At 38.7% G+C, this 19,877-nt stretch overlaps 1 protein-coding gene across 1 annotated transcript in view; it reads left to right on the top strand.

The window, feature by feature from the left end:
* The window catches only part of ARMC2 (armadillo repeat containing 2), a gene marked incomplete at its 5' end in the record, with an annotated part of 60,217 nt that overhangs the window by 33,832 nt on the left and 6,508 nt on the right, over nucleotides 1-19,877 (top strand). Inside the window, 6 exons of the mRNA XM_084261466.1 lie at nucleotides 1,701-1,846; nucleotides 4,021-4,120; nucleotides 13,414-13,735; nucleotides 15,202-15,324; nucleotides 17,210-17,323; nucleotides 18,742-18,874. Of these exons, the coding sequence (XP_084117592.1) occupies nucleotides 1,701-1,846; nucleotides 4,021-4,120; nucleotides 13,414-13,735; nucleotides 15,202-15,324; nucleotides 17,210-17,323; nucleotides 18,742-18,874 (938 nt within the window). The remainder of the gene's footprint in view (nucleotides 1-1,700; nucleotides 1,847-4,020; nucleotides 4,121-13,413; nucleotides 13,736-15,201; nucleotides 15,325-17,209; nucleotides 17,324-18,741; nucleotides 18,875-19,877) is intronic.

The raw sequence follows: 19,877 nt of genomic DNA, 5'->3' as shown, positions 1-19,877 counted from the left end.
ATATTTTTTTTCATCATCTAATATCTAAGTGTCTCTGCTGCAGTGAAAGACCCAGTCTGGGTTTGGACAACATTTTTAATACGTTGTTTATCCTTTATTTTCTTCATTGTGACGTTTAGCTACAGCCCAACAATACCATCCTAGGCTGGCTGTGAACATCTCATATGTGAGTGCTGATAGGAGTCTTCTCTCTCTGTTTTATTTGGCAGGAATTTTTCCACCAAAACTTGTGAATGGCAAAGTATTTTATCAGGATATTTGTATTCTTAAATATTTCTCTGGTATTGTGCTGATTTGTGAAGCATCATGACTTCTGAAAGAATGCATATCTGGGAATTTTTTTTTTTTCAGTTGTTTATTTAAAATGACAAAAAACTCCAGGTGTCGTCTTAACATAGGAAGTAAAAGCAAATAGCTTCTATAGGTTCAGTGTCTGCTTATTCTGAATAGTGTGTATGTTTCATGTTACTGTATCACATTCACATTATCACATAGTTTTTTTTTTCTTCTGTACCTTGCTTCTCCATTTTGTCTCCTCTCATTCCATTACAGAACCTCTTGAATTGTGTTTTCATTTGCCATTTGTGTGGTAACTGAAGACTTGTGCATTTTTGTCAAATTTCTTGAAGTAGGACACCAAATTTGAAACTGGCTGGAGAATGGACAGTGTTGTGCATAGACTCCTATGAGCAAAAGCTCTTCAAACACAACTTAATCTGCTCTTTGTCAGATTTTTCCTTTAAAATTAACAATAACGTATCACAGGACAAGCAGTCCAGTTGAGTGATAAAATACTTAATTTCTAGATTTTTTTTTTTTGTGCTTAGAATTTGAATGGATGCTCTTTTTGCATTACAAAGCTACATTTGAAACCAAATTGAAATTGCATACTTCAGTCTTAGAATAAGGAAAACTTGAAGAATTCCCATACTCAGATTAAATGACTTCACTTTAATTTTATAGTAAGTTCCTGTTTAGATCAACAGTTTGCTTACATGTCATTGCCTGTCTGACCTTGGCATTTGAATACCCTTATCTTGGAATAGAACCAGAGCATTTCAGAATGCTCAATAGCCTCCACTTTGTACATGTATGAGTGAGAGATATTTTATGCTTAAAGCACCTTGAAATAGAACAGTAGCTTGTGGAAATATTTTGGGTTTTTCCAAAATAAACTTGGAAGATTTAAGCTTTTCATTTTTATACTCTTCAGATAGTGGCTTTCTCTTGAGCTTGATTGACTTTTACATGTTTCAATAAAAATAAGTTTAATTGGCTTTTATAAGAAGCTCATCTTAGTTTGCAACTTACAGTAATTCTCAAATTGTATGAATTGCAAATGTATGTTCAGCCACAGCATTTCACCTGGTTTCCTAATTTCCAATTGGTACATGGCTGTACACATGCACACAAGATTTTAAAACCTCTGAAAGATTCATGTTTCCCCTCCGAGGAGGAGATGCCATGCAGGCAAAGACCGGTCCCAGCCTTGCTCTCTCAGAGATGGTTTCAGTGCGCACGGTTTGGCGACTTCCACATCTCCCGGTGTTGCTGGTAGACGCCTCCCCGCAGAACGCTCACAGGGCATCAGGCTGCCTTAGGCGTTATAAATGTGATACGGGCTTTATTAGATTTAGGAACGGCGTGGATTCTGTAGCAAATGGCCCCGATTAATAAATCTGTAAATCTTGTGCACGCAGCTGACAGCTACTTTGAGAAGACTGGCTGACTTCCCCCCGGCAAGGCGCCAGCTCGCTGGCAGCGCTGCGGTCGCTGAGCTCTGCGTGGCGCTAGAGCAGCGTACGAGCGATAGGGACGTCTGCACCTACATCGTCAGGATACTCGGGTACGTATGGTACACGATGCTGCCCTACTGCTTCACGTGAGCCCAGCGAGGGGCAGGATCAAGCACTGAAGTTGGAACATTTACATCGAGGTGTATTTTTCTTTAAAGCTCTGTGTGGTGTTTAATATTTGGCTTGGTGTTTGTGTAATGTGTAACATCACCATATGAACTTGCATTCGTTGTCCCTGTGAAAAATGTGTTCTTGTTCTATGTTGTTCTGTGATCCCAGATTCTGACTGAGATTTTTAAAGCATTGACTCTTACATTTTAAAACTGCATACCTTATTAAGTCTTTATTGATACTATTTTAGGCCATGGTTTTAGAAAAAAAATGATTAGAGAAATTCCACAAGCTTAAGTTCTAGCAGGGACTGTGTATTGTGAAATAAAATGCAGGAGAAAGCAAATGTGATCAGTGTTCATTGTTTTGAGCTGTCACAGAGTGTTTGAGGAGATTAATCTGTTGGATCAGGGCTCGAGTGTACAGATGGAAGTGCTGAAAGAATCTCAGTTTTAGGAGCTGCTCAGTGGCTGCTGCTTCCCAAGATATGTTTTTGGAGGGAGATCCGTATGACTGTATCACCCCAAAAGATCCTTTCATACTCGGTCAAAAATCTTCCAGCTACCAAGCACCAGCTTGCAATATCCAATGCTAAATGGATTTGCAAACAATTTAAGGAGTTTGAAGAAGTTGTGGAATTAACTGTTGGCAATTTCTGGAGGAGTTGGGTTGTAAGCACAATTTATGAGTGCTCTTCTGGATGAAGGATTTGCCACTGCTGCTTTGTTATTGTACTGAGTCATGTTGCCTGTGGCTCTGTGTTCATTGAGAAGTTATTCTGCTTTGGACTTCTGTTCCTGTCCAGCCCCTCAAAACTATCCATCATATTCTCCTTGCTAGGTAGGATCAGGTGGTGCTTTGAAGAGCAGCTGCATAGGGGCCTGTCATTCCTTCCTCTCCACAGCTAAAACCAGGCAAATCTGGTCCTTAGCCGTTTGTGCCACCTGTAAAGCCTTCAACTTGCTTCCCCAATTCCATGCCACCTTGTCTACATCTGTTTCTCTAATTTTGTTCTTAAAAATTAGTTGAGTTCTAGCAATGATTACAGTACTTCGAGTCTATTTACTCATTCTGAGGAGACAGCATTTCTTTTACTTGAGAAATGCCATGAAAAGTGGGGTAATGGGTTTGTAATTAAATGCAATTGATGCTTACACTGTAATTCTGACAAGGACATTTACTTGATCTGGAGTTCAATATGGAGGAAAAGTGATTTGTCTTATTTAAAGTTTCCTACTGCTTCATTTTTTTTTTTTCTTAAGTTTAGTGAACTGCATGCTCTGAAGATACAAATTACCCATAAAATGAATTTAATTAGCTTCCTGGAAATTGCAGTCACAAGGAAAAAATACTTTGCAGTACAGAGCACGGATTTGAATTTTGTTTTGTCTTCTAGTAATACAGAATGATTATTCTTTTCTCTCAGATAGTAACTTTAGGCAGCTTCTTTGTAGAGAATATGTTCAATCTACTCAGATTATTCATTTCTTTAAGTCTGTAAGTCTTGCTGTAATTGCACATCAGCACGGATATTTGCTGGTACTCACTACATAGTAAGAGGTTATCCTAGTTTGCTCTGTTGTTGCAGTGTTTTTGCTGTGACCAAAGCATATCTGGTTCTCAGTTTTTGTAATGGTGAAGGTGAGCAGCATAAGACAGGAGCAGTTGCGGCTGCAAGAAGGCACGTTCTCAGTATTAGCTATGAAGAGGTGTGCTCTGTTAGTGCTGTTGCTGGGCTCTACTAGATGTGCACTAGGAAGGGACCCTTTATTTCCTCTCCTGACTTCCTATGTCATCTTCAAGATACAGTTCTCCCATTTATTGCTAAGAAGTGCTAGTGTTAGCATACTGTGCCCATATGGCAGGCAGGTTGGGAAGCTCCTTATGTTCATAGTTCCTGTAATTCACTGTGGCAAGGATAGCTAGACTTCTGTTGTGCTCTTATGTAACTGCATATGCCTCTACTAGAAGCCAAAGTATTGGCATTCATTTCATTTGTTGGAAAACATGGCTTTGGGAGTCAAAAGCAGAGTGGGTTTGTGTTTTTTTTTTTTTAATCTAGCATGGAAAAAGTGCTTTCATTCATTTATATTTTATTTTTGTACCTTTGTAGGAAACTGTCCTCATACGATGACTTCTGTACAGCTTTAGCAGACTGCTCCAGATGTTACGTCTTATTTTTAGCCCTACTGAACAAATACCAGAAGCAGCAGGTCAGTTTTTTCATCTCTTGATTTTTATATATTAATCCTCTGATGTATCTGTGTATTACTGTGTATAAGCTTGTTTGCAGTGACCTACTTTTATGCATTTACCAAATAAAAATTTTAAATGGTTGACAGCATTTCTAAGTAGTAAACAATTGAAATGAGATAATTTTGATTAAAAATTCAAAGCAATACAGAAGACATAGTTGAGTAATTTGTCCCTTGCATGTGAGGAAACAGTCCTTTTAGTACTCGATTATTTTCTTTTAGTTCCAAAAAATACTTTTAAAATCAAATAGTTTATTTGAAAATTTGACAGTAGAAAATAGTTGGGATTTCTGCCCTTCTCCCCTGCAAAAGAAGTGTGAATTTTCCAGAGGTGAGCAATTTGAAAGCAGGGGAAAAATTGCTCTTTGGTATCTGCATAAGGTATCAGAACGTCTCTCTTCTCTACAGACAAAATCGTGTGCCTAGAATACTGCATTTGGAACATTTACCTAGAAATAAGTGTTGAGAGTTTGTCAAATGCCTCATATTATGAAGTATCATAATAAGAGTATAATTACAGCCAACTTTGTTAGAACTTCAAAGATCAGGTGTTTCTGTATTGTCCTGCTATGTCATAGTGATCTTTTCTTCATTTACTGGAGCACCAGGCTCTGGGACTTTGGTGTAGGATCAGAGTTTAGATTGCCACATTGGTAAGAGCAGAGTGCCTCATGTTTGGTAAATTACTCAGCTCTATTGACAGGGAAGATTAAAGAAGAAAATAATTTTTATTTAGAGCCCAGAGGTTCAAAGGTGGAACAAGGTTTCAGCACATGGAACATTAAATCACATTAAGATTATTCGTAAAAGTAAGGTGCTTTTTTGGCTGCCTCAGCATCTGAACTAGTTTGAGGACATTTAGTTATCCTACTCAATTTATCCCAGGGTTAATAATTCCCAGAGAATTGTTGGAAGGAGGCCTTTTGTGCTGCTATTGTTAAGGGCAGTTAATGAAGGTAACCAGATCAGCTATGCTGAACAATCTGTTCTTTCTCTTGCCAAATACAAAAATAATTTCTCCCTTTCCTGTTTACCTGCCTCCCTGTTTTCTGTGAGAAAGAGGAATGGAAGAGGAACAAAGATTAAGTTGTTTCTATTCTTCTAAATCTCCGTTGATTAACATTTCTGCAGCATACCTTGAGTATTTCTAGGTTCAGGCTGCTCTTGCATTGTGTAGTCTTCAAAGACGCTTTAGTAAAACGCTGTGTAAACACTATGTAAATACTATGAGGAATATCAAAGGCACACTGTTTTACTAGTCATTTTTCCTTGTGAGCGCTGCATTAGAAACTCAACAGAAAAAGTGACTGGGGATAAGGAACTTAAATTAAGTAACATCTTTCTTTCAACCCTTATCTGTAATTTTATGGGGAACTTTTGTAGGCTCCTGAGCTTTGTGTCATAATGAGTTGTAGGCTCATTTATAAATTCAAATTGTTTGTTGCCAGGTAGTGTTTAGAGTTCAGCTCCTCATTTGTCCACTTTATTAAGTGGTCCTAAAATGTATCTTTCTTACCAGATCAGCATTGCTTTTTGTATTAGACTGTCAGTTGTTTTATAAAAATACAAATTAGCAAAGAAATAGCTTGTTTGTTAAAAAAAACCCAACCCTTAGTTATTAAGTTGTGATGATTATATATGCAGTGTCTTCAGAATAATTATTTCTTACTGCAGTTTTTAAACAAGCATGCAACTGTCAGCTGTCAGCTTAGTGAAGCCCTAGAGAAACAAGAGTAGGGACAGGGATAATGTAATGCACCACTTTTTTTTTTTCTGTAGTATGTAATAAACACTTGAGCTGTGAGGAGTCCAAATGTTTTTCCTGAGGTGTAGTTGGCACTCCTAATCTTTCTTTTAAAATGCTGACAGCTAGTGAGTTATAGCGTGAGTTGGTATGTGTTGAAAAGACAAGAAGTAACAGCAGTGTGAGTAAAATTGTCTGCTGTGGGAAGAAGCAGCAAAGAGGAGGATAAATCAGTACTATTAACTCAAAGCATTAAAAGTCCTTAGGACTGAGAACTGCTATGTCAAGCAAAGAAGTGTGTGTGTTTTCTGAATTTTCAGGTTAGGAAGTTTGTGGGATTGGGTTTTTTTTACTGATGGTTGTGGCAGCCAGGAACATGCTGTGGAAAAAACTCAAAGAAAACCAGCATTCAGACTTTCTCAAGTGCTTTAATGACTATGACTTTTAAAATAAGCATTAAATATTGTGAAGATAAAAACATGAGCACTGGAAATAGGATTAATGACTTGCTACTACACCACACACTGAATTTCACAGCTGCCACCCAAATACTCTCTGTTGTTCTCACCACACTGCAGTTTCAGCTCTTTTTTTTTTTTTTTTTTTTTTCCCTCAGCTCATTTGGTCTCTTGAGTAAAAGAGTCAAGAAGAATGGGAGAGTAGTAATTTAACTCTGATACACACATTTGAGGGAATTGAGTTGGCAAGACTTGCCAAATTCCATATGTCATAGTCTTAGGTAGGAGTACATAAGGTTGGAAAAGCTGGATCTGCAAGGTAGGCTTGGGGAATTCAGCAGTGCTCTTCTATGCACATGTTCTGTTGAACTTCACTTATGGTTGACCTTACTTCTGTGGAATAACAAAAAAGTCCTTGGGGGCTACCAGATACCATGAAAGCTGTCAGAAGTGTTCTTGTAGAGCCTCTGCCTTGCAGGATGAGCTTTGCATGTTTCTTTTTCCAGTCAGAGTTGTAGTCTTTTGTCCATCTCCAGAAATATTTAACAAGATGCTGTTCCCCTCTCACAGATCATTATCATCTCCAAGCTTTTCAGATAAAAGGATGAGTTTATCAGGCTGTGGTTAATGTCCTAAGCCAGGTGGTAGTCATGCTTTTGGAACCAGGAGATTAGCTGAATAGGGCAGTAGCTTTTATCAGTATGTCAGGCACTACCTGAGCTTAGGTGGCATTTTGGGGCCCTGCCAACTTCTGCCTAATCTTGTATCAGTATACAATTAGGAGTCTGTTTTCAGTCTTAAGTGCACAGACACATGATGTGATACTAAGATTTGTGTGGAACAAATCCTTGTGCCTATTGTAGAGAAGAGTCTCTTTGTACTTTAGTCTAGCCTACTTTTTAAATTAGAAAACATTTGTTAAGTATCTGACATCACTGGATGCAGCAGTTGCTTATTCAGAAAAAGAATAATCCCGTTGGGTCACATGAAAGGTTCATCCAGCCTACTATCCATACTTGGCAGCGGTGAACATCGGATACCTAGAGAACAGTAAAAACAGGGCAAACATATACGATACTTCCTGTGCACACTTACAAAACCTCCACTTCTTTCCAGTTTGGAAACGTCCTCAGCCAGCTGTGATGCTCTGTGTATGACATAAACCTCAGTGGACTTCTTTTCCATGAAATTCTAGTCTGCCCTCTACCCCATATAAACTTCTAACATCTTACATATCCATTTGCAAGGAATTGCCATGGCAACTACCCATTGCACAAACAATTCCTTTTGCTTGTTTTGAATTTGGCCTTTACTATCTTTATTTGATTCCCTCTCTCTCTGGTACTTATATTGAAAAATTGTTGAATACTTAATTCCAAGTCATTAATTTCGCACCACTTCTGACTTCATAGACCTTTTTCATATCTTCTTCAAGTTATGTCTTTTCCAGGCTGAAGAGTTCTTGTTTACTTTGTCCTTTCACATACAGAGGCTGTACCATACCATGGTGCATTCATGTTACTTTTCTCAAAAATTTTTACAGTCATGTGTCCTGTATCTTTTTTTGAGATGAAGAAACCAGAACATGGTAGTTCATATGTGGCTTTATCACAGATTTACATGCCTACATAACTTTATTTCCCAGAAATTCCCTAAATTTCATTTGCTTTTTTTACCTCCTGTAAGCATTAAGCTCCCATGAGGAATCTGTCATTAACCCCAAGATTGTTCTCCAAGTGGCTATGGTTAGTTCAAGGGCTGTAATTTTATACATGGCAGTATGGCTTGTTCTGTGGTTTTCCACATGCATCATTTCATGGTTATCTGCATTTAAATTTTTCCTGCTATTTTATTGCCAGTAGATTATAACTTGAATGGAAAGTGGTGATGTTTATGCCACCACCTCTGCTGAAATGCTTGTCAGGGCAACCTGATGAAGAACATCCGTAGATCATGCGGTTCTTTTCGCCTACATTTACAAATGCGTATTGTCAGTTGTGTTCCTTCTTCCTCTAGCTTAAGAGTTTAACCATGCCTTGGACAATTAAAAAAAAGCTGTGAAAGGTACCTAGCAATAGACCATTAAAGAATGAAAATAAATGATTTTTTTCCTGTGTTCTGTGTGTGCACATGGATATTCATAATTGATTGTTCATTCTCTCTGAATTAACGTTTCTTTCAAGTAGGAACTATCTGGGTTAGGGTAAATATTCTGACAGTGCTGAAGGAATTGCCTTGCTGATAAATCTGAGTAACAGAAGGGTCACCTTTTCCCTATGGTATGATTTTTGACAGTCTGCTGAGCTGATAGTATATTTGCATCTACCTAATAACTTTGGTTTGGATTTATTATTTTTTTTCTGAGACAGAAGGTAAAAGTGGTAAGGAAACTGCAGAATATGTGGTATGTACTCTGAGTGTAAAATGATCAGGAATGTAGAGCTCATAGTTTGCAGTCAGTCAGCTGTCACTGGCATATAACATATAGATAGAACTTGCTGTTCTGCTTTATCAAAAGATCCAAGAGAGTAAATGTAATTACCAGATAGGTAAATGTTAGAATATCAAACAAGAATAATAAGGAGGTATTACTGTTTGTGTGACAGAAACTGTCAGTAAAATATTTTGCCTTATTTTTTGGTATTAATTTCTACAAAAGATGCTGAAAGCTTGGGAACAGCTCTGAAAAGAGATAAGAGAATTAGAGTTTAAAAAAAACAACCCAAGATTAAGCAAAATTATTTATTAAGACAAAGGTCAGACCATTAGGAAGTTGCCTATTAATAGAATTTGCACAAGGAAGACATTTCTTTTAGTAGACCATACTTTAATCTAGAAAAAAACAGATAATAAGAAATAGTGGCTGAAACTCTAAAAATTTAAACTAGTAATAAGAAAAAAGATTTTAACCAGAGACATCACTAATCATTGGAGCAATACCATGGGGGATATATTTTTCAACTTTTTTTTAATTAATGATTTCAGAAATGTGTTTCGTTAGAGAGTCTACACTGCTTTTTGTCAAATGTTGTCCTGGTGATGACGTGCTTGCTCTTCTTCATTACCTTTCCCAGATCTACAAAGAAACTGAAGGACACAAGCTCTTCATAGCTAAGTGCAAATGAACCCTTTTCTGAAAAGTTTCCCTAAAGAGATCAGTTTTTTGGGTGTAGAGACTATTGGGCTGCATCCTGTGGTGTGTGATGCACAGAAATATAAATGCATGCTTCTGATGGTCTCTTCCCCTCAAATTTGTTCATACTTGAAGGGGAAGGAGGTTCCCTCTTTGCTGACAGAGTACTTTCTGCTATCACTGTGGCAAAGCTTCTCCTCATTTCAGGTGTCTCAGTCAAAAACATCATTTGCTTTTGGTGCTTCCAGGATATTCTCCCTCTTCTCCGTCATTTTTTCTTCCTTACATCAAGTTTTGTTTTAGGTCAGTTGTTATTTCCAGGTTTGACCAGGAATTTTCACAGCCAGAATATGACTTCAAGGTGAATCCTTACTGTGTTTGGAAGAGATTAGGTCCAGGATGGCATAACCACTGTTACTTTGTTTATAAGTAGACTATCAGACCCTGCAAATAGAAGTCTTGCATTTTCTTTGCAAGGTACATAATAAAGCAGAAATACAAAGTGTAAATTAGACTTGAATGATTCCTAGAAACAGTTCATACTTATGGGCAGGTGGTAGAATTTTGACTTCCTCCATGGATATTTGTGTAACATGGAAAGCACTTTTCAATTATAGCTGGAGATTTGATTGGAACCCAGGTGCTGGCATCTGATTATTTATTTTTTCCCATACGACCCATCCCCTTGTGAGGGTCCAGATACCAAACAGACTGACAACAGGTACTTGGCTGGTCCATACAAACTCTAGAAGGGACTCCTGTCCCTTATCATGTTTTAGTTGGAAATAAATGACCTAATTAGTTTTTCTGTCTTACTGATGAGCAAACCTATGCTGTTTGTGCCTTTTGCTGTTTGTACTCTGCGTTCATCATGCTTGACACGGAAGGGCAGGTACGTTTTAATTGCCAAGATAAACTGCTGTCACCTTCTGTGACTCAGCAAGTACACTGGGTACCTTTGCTACCAGGGCAGCGCAAGGAATAGATTGTAGAAGTAGATTAGCAAAGAAGTCTTTCATATTAGTGATTAAACATATATAGTTCTGGTTGTCAGAAAAAGAAGTTGAGTTGAGTATATGGTGCCATTGCCACTTAAAACCCAATCTAGTTTCTTCATAGGGTGGAAGCAAAGAAGAAAATTAGTTCTTCTCAAGCATTTCTTTATACATTTGTTCAGATTTGTTTGTGTAAGTGAAGCTATGTGGTCTCATGTATAACCTTCCAATCAGGTTTGGGTACACTCTGTGCACAGCAGGTCTCACATGAGTGCCTTGTAAAAAAAACAAAAAGGGATAACAGAGTGTAACTCCTCTCTTTCATCTGCCTTTAATGTGGTATATGTTAAAAATTACATATTATATAAATTAATATGATAAATGACTAGTAAGTAATTTTTTCTGTAAGTGTGCAAGAATGTCTGAAATTCCATATGCAGTTAATACTCCAAGCATTTGGAGATGCATAATAATCTCATTTATTATACTGATTTTTTGTTATGTACAGAAAGGCCTGTGGGCCTTGTACAAGTTTAGTCTTGCAAGCAGTTTCAAAATGCCAGTTGTCCTTACATGTATTTTTTACACAGTGTCTCTGAGCTGGTGTTTCTGACTCTTGTGGTGCTTACCCCATGAAGACTGTAGCCAAAAATAATAAGAAACCTTGAGTGTTAGACAACTCAGGACAAGTTGTACCAGCTTTTCACTTTGCCTCTGCTGGTTAAATTTTCATTGGAAGATAATGAAACTTTGGTTATATGCTAATAAAACCGGATGTGCTTAGCTAAAAAAGAAGTATTTTATAAGTTTGTTTTGCTAGCCTGTAGGTGGAAAGCACAGTTGAGATCACACTTCTCAAAATATCAGTTGATTGCTGTATGGTACCTGTTTGTCTGTTTTCTGATTGGGTAGAGCTGTTGCTGGGCTTATACTGTATTGACTTTCTAATTTTGGTCAAAATAAACGAGTCAAACTAGACTGCCTGCTTTTTTCATTTCTCTCTTCTGATTCATCACTTGTTTGTTTCACATTCTTACAGCCTTTGTGAATTGGGGGTTGTGCCAGCAAAGGTGAAAGCTCTTAGTGGTTAGTCATTAAGAATGTTCATAAAAATTGGTCTCGATGACATTTAGATGCTGGCAAAAATATGATGCCTAGTTAAAAAGTAGTGGATGTGGGTTCTAGGAAGCTATTGTATTAAATACGATGGATGCAAGAACCTGTTCCTCATTTAGGGGACTGCCTGCTTCTTGTATTCAGGAGCAGCTTTCATCTTCTTGGCCCTAAGAGGATGTTATTGACAGTGTCCTGTGGCAGAGAGCTGAAACGTATTGGTGAAGACAGTGATGATTCACTGCTTACACATCCCTTTTCTTTAGTGTTAGTATGTGTACTTGAACAACTTGGGCTGTGCCTGCTTAACTACATTACAGATACCATGGAAGATTAGAATACAACTATTGTATTTGAAGAAAAACACCATGTAACTTGTTTAGCAAAATGGTTAGTGCATGTAGAGCACTTTGGCAGCTAAGGCTGTGCTGTACTTGAAGAAATGCTATTACTTAACTGTACTGTTAAGATAAAGCTATGGGCATTTCTTTTGGGAAATTAGTTGGATTTGATGCAAGTAACAGAGGGGAATGTTTTCATGAATTTATACTTGGGTTAGTTGAGAATTTTATTTTTTTTTCTTTTTTCCATCCAGATGGGTAAGAAAAAGTTGAGGCTGTTGTTGAATACCTAGTTAATATCCACTGGTTGTCAAAAAATATCTGTGTCTCAGTCTTACTGAAATGAAGCAACAAGAGATTTAATTATATATTTCACTGAAGAGCAGGAATAGGAAATGCAGCTTGGTTATAGGAGAGCAACTTGGTTAAACCATGAGATCTCAAGTTACTGTATAAAAATACAAAGTAGGTCTCATTTAGCAATGATAAAAGGATAGCAAGAGCATGTAAAATGAAAATCAGAAAAAAAACAAGGCACAAAATGAGATGTAATGAGAAAGAGACGTTAAAAAAAAGAAAACTTTCTATAGTACACTACTGGGGAGAAGATAATAAGGAAATAATTACTGCAGTGTTCAGAAGTTGAGAATTATTGACAGATGCCACTGTGAGTAGTGAAGTATGAAATGCTTTTTTTTGCTTCTTTTTCTGAAAGGGTAAATTATGATCAAATGATTAATCTCCACTTCAGCCTGAGTTCTTTTATGGTTAAAAAATGAGCTGTAGAACATTTAAGTGTTTTCAAACCAGCTAGGCCTGATGAAATTTACCCTTTGATGCTTACAAAAGGACAGAAGAAGGTAATGTCTCTGGGATTATGGAAAAATTATCTAGGATTGCAAGTTTGTAGGGCACCTGTCTTTAGAAGGAGAAGGAGGTGGAATTTTCTGCCTGTAAGCAATCGGACTTAACAAGGAAATGAGTGAGACTTATTGTGGATTTAACAGTAACAAATCAAGGGGTAGTAGTTTAATCTCTACGGTGGATGACAGGCACCTAGAAAAAGGGAAGGTGGTGGTCATTGGCCATCACAATTGACATTTGCTTACTTGAAAGATTAGTAAGCTTTGGCCCATATGGTTATTCTAGTTATATAAAGTGCTGGTTTAAGATATTTTAAGATTACTGTGGGCTTGGTAAAAATAGATGACCTATACTAAGTACAGCACATTAGTAATTACCCCAATGCTATAATAGTTCTGTCAGATGGTTTTGATTTCTTCTGTAAACTGGGTTAAGAAAAAATAGCACAAACAATTATTTCTAGTCACTGTATTTGGCATTCCTTCAGTTGCTCTGGACCTGCTATTAACTGAATTGTGAAGCAAATTAAGTATTATCTTCTTTTTAAGCAGCTAATAGCTTCTGATGCTTTCTGTGTAATATGGTTTATTTATTTTATTGCAGGATTTGGTTATCCGTATCCTCTTCATTCTTGGTAATTTAACAGAAAATAACAACCAAGCCCGTGAGCAATTTTTCAAAGAGAAAGGAAGTCTTAACACCTTGATATCGTTATTCCAAGCCTACCATGAACTTGATCTGAATGCACAGAAATGGTACCATGAAAGAGAAGGGGAAGGAAGAAACCACCCAAAGCATCCTTCAGAAGCAGAAGATGTTCTGATAAAACTGATCAGAGTGCTGGCCAATCTCTCCATTCATCTCAGTGTAGGAGCAGCTCTGGCAGCTGCCCATGGAATTGTAGAATTACTTGTTACAGTCCTAGGTAATGACATCCATGCTCTGTGTGTTATCTTGGTTCATTTTGTCAGAACCGTTTACTTGACCCTTACTTGACCAGTTTATCTAGGTTGAGCCGTAACTAATTTGGTTCCACAGCTGAAATAACGAAGTCAGTCTGCTGATACTCATGACGTGGTTTCTGTAGAAAACCTGTTTGAGACAGTGGAAGCATTGCTGCTTTGGTACTGACATTTTAATGGCTGGGGAAAGATGTAGAAGTGTTTCATTCAGTGAGAAGATTTGCAGATATGATCATTATAGATAAGGAAACAAGTTTTGGTTTAGAGCTCACAGAGAGTTCATATAAGCCGGCTCTTAACAGATGCTTCATATGTGTGTTTGGTGGTGGTGGGGTGTTTAAGGTTTGCAGGTCTTGTGATTGTTCTGGATGAAGTATTATTTTTGTTCCCCACACTCATAACTTTCAGCTTCCTTGAAAAATTTCCCCCTATTTTTTCTTCTTTTTCAGATTTTCAACCTTTTATCTTTTTCAGGTGGAAAGTAGTATCCTTTCCTCTCCAAACAGAGGTTTAGGATTGCAGTTCCTTTGCCACTTGCTGATTCCTTTGTAAATCTTAATTGTAGACTAGGAGTTATAACAGAGTTCAGCAGTGACAAGATCCATCTCGAGGAACTCAGTATATTTTAGTGTGTAATGAGACTACTAAATATTACGTCAAGACAATCAACCTGATGATATGCTGTTTTACCAATCTTACCCACCAGCCGTGAGGGATTAGAGAAGGCACACTCACAACTCCATCCATTCTCTCCTAAGGCCTCTAGGAGCTTCCTTGGTTGGAACTGTCATAGTTGTTGTCTAAGGGCTTTCAAGCCTCAAAGCTTCGCTCTGCCACCCTCCCTTCTTCCTGAGGGGAGTTAGTTTACCGCAAAATGTTCTCTCTCCTTATGAACTTATTTCCTTCACCCTTAGTTTCTGAGGGCAGAAACCTCAGATAAATCACTATACACATCTTTCAGACTTGTTGGCATAGTTTCATGTTGGTTAATGTTCTGTCAGGAACTCTGAGAGAAAGTTGTTAAAGAAGTCTCTTTTTTTCCAGTTGGTACCTGACATTTCAGTATAATAGTCCTTTGTATTTCTGTCTATCACAGGGGCCTATTTCTGCATATGGATTCTCCTCAGTTCCATCTTAAAACAGCAAATTGGATCTGTAAAGTGTCTTAACTAACTGGGTTTTAAACCATGTTGCCTTAGTCACAATGATTTCTTTAGATGAAGAGTTGGAAAGAGTGACTTTGTATTGCCATCATTGGATCAGCTGTTCCTGTTAGCTTCTGCCATTCCACTGAAAAGCAAAATAGTTGTCTGTAGTGATGACTGTGTAAACTATGATTTGGTTTGCTTCTGAGCTGTGATGCACTACTAAGTTACTCACGTGTGTGTGTGTGTCTCTACATATGCATGTTGGGTTTGTTTGCTATCAGAATACAAGTCAGTTGATGACTGTGAGGAGTTGGTCATCAATGCGGCAACCACAATCAACAATTTATCCTACTACAAAGTGAAGAGTTCTGCTGTTCAAGACAGGAAGCTACACATTGCTGAAGGTAGGGACTTTTAAACTAGTACTCCTTGTATAGCTTTTTCAAAATGGAAGTTACTGATGATGTATTTTTGACACTACATAAAGACACTGATAGTATGTTGTGGTATCATATTGCAGAAATAAAAGGTTCATAGGGCTAAACTCTTCCCACAGGGATTTCTTTGTTTTTTGGAACATGATTCTGTGACTCGTGTGGAAGTAGGTTGTTGGCAAAACCCCTTCTTTTCTCCCCCAAAAGAATTTGCCATACTGTTTTCAGTTTAGCAATTTTTGCTAGACTTGTCCAAAATCCATGTGCCTGAACCGAAGTAATAATGTTGCTTTTTGGTTCTAATAAGAGTGTGTTAAGAAGGTTGGGGTTTTTTTCTTGATACCTTCTAGATGTGCAAAATCTAACTTACACCTGTTTCTGGGTTATAAATCCCTTGCCAATGTAGGAGTTGTGTGATTCACTCTCCTCTGACATTACCAACAGCAGTCAGATTTTAGTGATGTGTAGAAATTGCATGTGTGTCCTGGCACTCACTGAGTTAATGTTACACAAAAGGTAGAGAGTCTGTATCTTGTATATCTTAGTCCCTGAACAGACAAGACATGAGGGAGTGACAGAGCCTGACGTTTGCACAACAGGTCGAATGAGTAGTAGGATAAAATATGCTGGCTATCAGCCTAGTGCCCTAACTGGTGGACATAATTTTCTAAGTGAGTTCTGCTGTTCTGTCACAAGTCATTTTACCCCCCTATAAGGCACTTGTCTTTTATTGCTGGACAGGGAAGTAGGGAAACAAATTAACTCTCTGCGTGTCCCGTTCGCTGTCCTTCTCCTGTTTTCATTGTTAGCATGTGGCTTCAGTCCTATCACCTTTCCTGTCTCTGACCTGAGGAGAGGGAAGAGTTTTTGATGGAAGATCAGCAGGCTTCCTCCTCCAGGAGACATTATGACAACACTAGCTGTTTGATCCAAGTGGTGGATCCCAAAGACAAAAAAATAACTTCAGATGTCTCTTAAAGACTAAGTTCAAGGCATGTTCAGTATTGCAACACTCAAAGATGGAAGCAATGGGAAAGAAGCCAACCTCTTTTCTCTGCTTTTTTTTCTCTCAATTTTCTGTGGTAGAAGGTTAAGGGTGCCCTGACTTGAGTCCTTTATGTGATGGGCTGATGTCAGTGGTTCACTTCATACTCACAGAAGCCTGGTAAGATGTAATTTTCCTAACATTGCTTCTTTACATGCACCAAAAACTTACATGACGGTAGCTCATCCTAGGAAAGGGTGAAGGCCTCATTCTATCTGCTGAAGTTCCAGGCTAATTGTATGTGAAATGGCTAAGCAGGAAAGCAGCAAGGAAGTAAATGCTTCAGATCAGGGGCAATATTAAGTCGCTGTTCAGAGAAAATGTGTTTGCTTGTTATAGCAGCACTGAGAGAAAATAGAGCTAATGTCAGAAAATAATGTGAGTTTTAGGAGACATCCCACCATAAGACCATCTGTTCAGGATCTAAATCAATTCTCATATATATATTGCAACATTATTTTCTTCTTTGTCTTCCTGGATTTTCACATGAGCCCACTCAAAACTGTACAGCAAAACTGGCTCCCATTAATACAACCGTGCATAGGCTATCTTCCTAACTCCTCATCTGTTCCTTTGCATTTAGCCCCATATTGGAGCTCTTTGTCTCATCTTCAAAGCCCTACACAATTTAGCTCTTGTTCTACCATCTGCTCACCCCCTTCACTGCAACCAGACAGTTAGATAACTGTTCCCATTTATTACATTTATTGCCATTGCAGTTTGCATTCTGATATTTACTGATAAAAAGCCAAGCACATGTTTGTGATATACAAGTAATTGTTTTTATGTCATTTCTTTGCAAACCAATAGTGCTTTTAAAGCTGTTAATGAGCAACAATGTGGATGGAACTGTGGAGGCTGTCAGAGTCTTTGGCAATCTTTCCCAGTATCATGAGATCTGTGACTTCATCATACAGAAAAAGAGTGAGTTACTTCTGCATTTGTGGGAGTCCTGGTTTTAAATGCCCATAGTTCTAAAAAGGAAAGATTGTTAATAAGCTGTCTCAGTTAAAGGGTAGAAGTAATCTTCTCTGATGTGTTGCAAATTAGGCAAATGTTAGAATTCAATAGTAGTCATTATCAACACCATTTTATTTCAGTTTCATTAAAATGCAAATATAGCAGTAGGAAAAATGTGCCATGGTGTGCCTTCACAAAGGTATATGCTAGAAATGCTCTGCTTTTCCTAAAGATTAAAATTCTGAAATGTGCCTTTACTCTTCAGTTCCTCAAATCCTACAGGTTAGCAGTGATACGATATAGGATGAAAATACAACTTAACTCTCATTTAGGTTCCTAATCACAGGTTTTTGATTCCCATCTTCGACAGCATGTTAGTCCTTTGTAACATAGAGTTAACATATTAGACTACCTCAACAGAGAGACCTCCTATTAGCTTCTGGGTGAAGTAGGATACAAGTCTTCTCAAGTCGTTTTGCTTTAGGTGTCTAAAGAACTTTGAGGAAAAAAAAACCCCACGCTGCTCTCCACAGAAGGTGTGTCATGGGCTTAATTAAACAGCAATTCATTGTAAAAAAATTTGTGCCTACCTGTCAGTGCTCGAAGTGAGGTGATATGCCAAAATATACAGCCCCTTCTTTTGTGGCTGGACATATCAGGGATATATGGAAAGGGGGGCCTGACGCTCAGTAGCTACGGTTGCTGATGAGCTGTCGCAGGCAAAGGACTGAATTTTCGACCTTGGAGAGACTGTGATGTCAGTGCACTGAGCTCAGGAGGAGCCAAGAGGCTGCCTTTCCATTAGGTAAGCCTGACTCCCTCATTGGGGTTGCCTTCCACTGCCTATGGAGTTCAGTGTCAGCAAGTGCTGCGAGATGCTGCACAGCCAGCCTCTGCTTCTTGCCTGTCTCCCACAGGAGCCCCAGGCTGCAGCAGTCCCAGCTGCACTGCAGGTTGCAGTTTAGGGTAACCTTGCTACTCAGGGAGGTAAGAAGTTCCCTCTCTGAGTGCCAGATTCTAAGTCCTAGCAGTTTCTGCTCACTTATGTGATTGCAAGGAGGTTGATGCATTCAAGAAACTGGCTGTCATTCAGTTTGGTGGATGAAACCTCTTCTGATTGGATTTTCACAAGACTTGTGGTGTATTTTGATAATTACAATGTGTTGCTTTGAAGAAAGCCAGTATTTAGTGTGATGTAGCAGTGGCCGTTACACTAGCTCATACACCAGGGTATGTCACAGTAATCAGCTATAAGGTTAAATTTTTGGGTAGTGTATCCTGCATCTGGCTGTTTTTGAGGTATACATGTTTAATAAGTATGTTGTAAGGCCACTTGTATGGTAAGTCCACCTTCCCAGTAATACTGTTCCTTTGTAACCCAGTATACAAGGTCATCATAGCTTTGCTTGATGCCAAGAACCAAGACGTCTGTTTTTCTGCCTGTGGAGTTCTGCTCAATCTCACGGTAGATAAGAACAGAGGAGTTCTCCTGATGGAAGAAGGAGTAATTGGAAAGTAAGTCGCTGATTATGCTTATAGAAAAGGGCAAGTTCCAGTAGTTTAGCCCAAGAGTTTCAATCAGATTTGTTTCTATTGTAATAATGCTTGATAGGGCATACTTAATAGATAATCAGTATGTTCTTCAAGAAAAGGCCTTTTATGTTCTTTCATATCTTTTTTGCAAAAGCCTTACAGTGGTGTAGCCGACTGCAGAGCCAAGGACCACAGAATAATTTCCCAATGACCCCCCCCCCCCCCCCAGTACACACAGCAGAGCAGAGTACCCTGCAGCAAAGCAGCTAAGGCCTGGCTCTGCAAAGGGCGGCTTATGCCTGGCTTAACTGGGTTCTCTGTGGGCTGCAGGTAGTAGGCACCATTCACGTGTACCTGTTGTATGTGTGCAGATTGCTTGAAGCTCTGTGATACCCCACACGGTCTCTTGCAGTTTTGGGGACTACTTAGTACTGCAGGGAGAGCTCTGGGAGGCGGCTGTGCCTGGTGGAGAATGAACAGCTCTGGAGACTCCTCTCTCCAGAGCGTGAGCTTGAGGCTCTTACACTGTCAGTGGTGTTAGAGCTTGAGAAAGCGCTGTAGGTGCAGCACTTGTGGCTTTGATGTTCGGATAATAGCGGATCCAGCTGAATTGGGGTAACATGAAGGATCATGTTCCTGTGCTTGTAAAGCAGTTGATCCAACCCGCGTTCATGAATCAATATGCCCAACTTTGAAATGCTTTGCTGTTCGTACAGCATGTAATTACTTTTGTATGCAATGTAAACAATGCATAGTCTGTTCAGCCTTCCTTTCCAAGTTCTAGGGAACTTACCAAATAGCTGGAAAAGAAGACTAAAAATAAGTTACAGGCAAATCAGATGGGAAGGAATAACTGATAGTATCAGTACAGGCTGGAGGATTACCTGCTGGAGAAGAGCTTTCTGGAGAAGGACCTGGGGGTCCTGGTTGATGATGACAGGTTGGCCATGAGCCAGCAGAGTGCCCTGGTGGCTAAGAGAGCCAA

This window comes from Gallinula chloropus (genome assembly GCF_964237585.1).
Source record: "Gallinula chloropus genome assembly, chromosome: 3".
NCBI classification, from domain to species: Eukaryota; Metazoa; Chordata; class Aves; order Gruiformes; family Rallidae; genus Gallinula; species Gallinula chloropus.
This window is presented reverse-complemented; position numbering and strand designations above follow the sequence as displayed.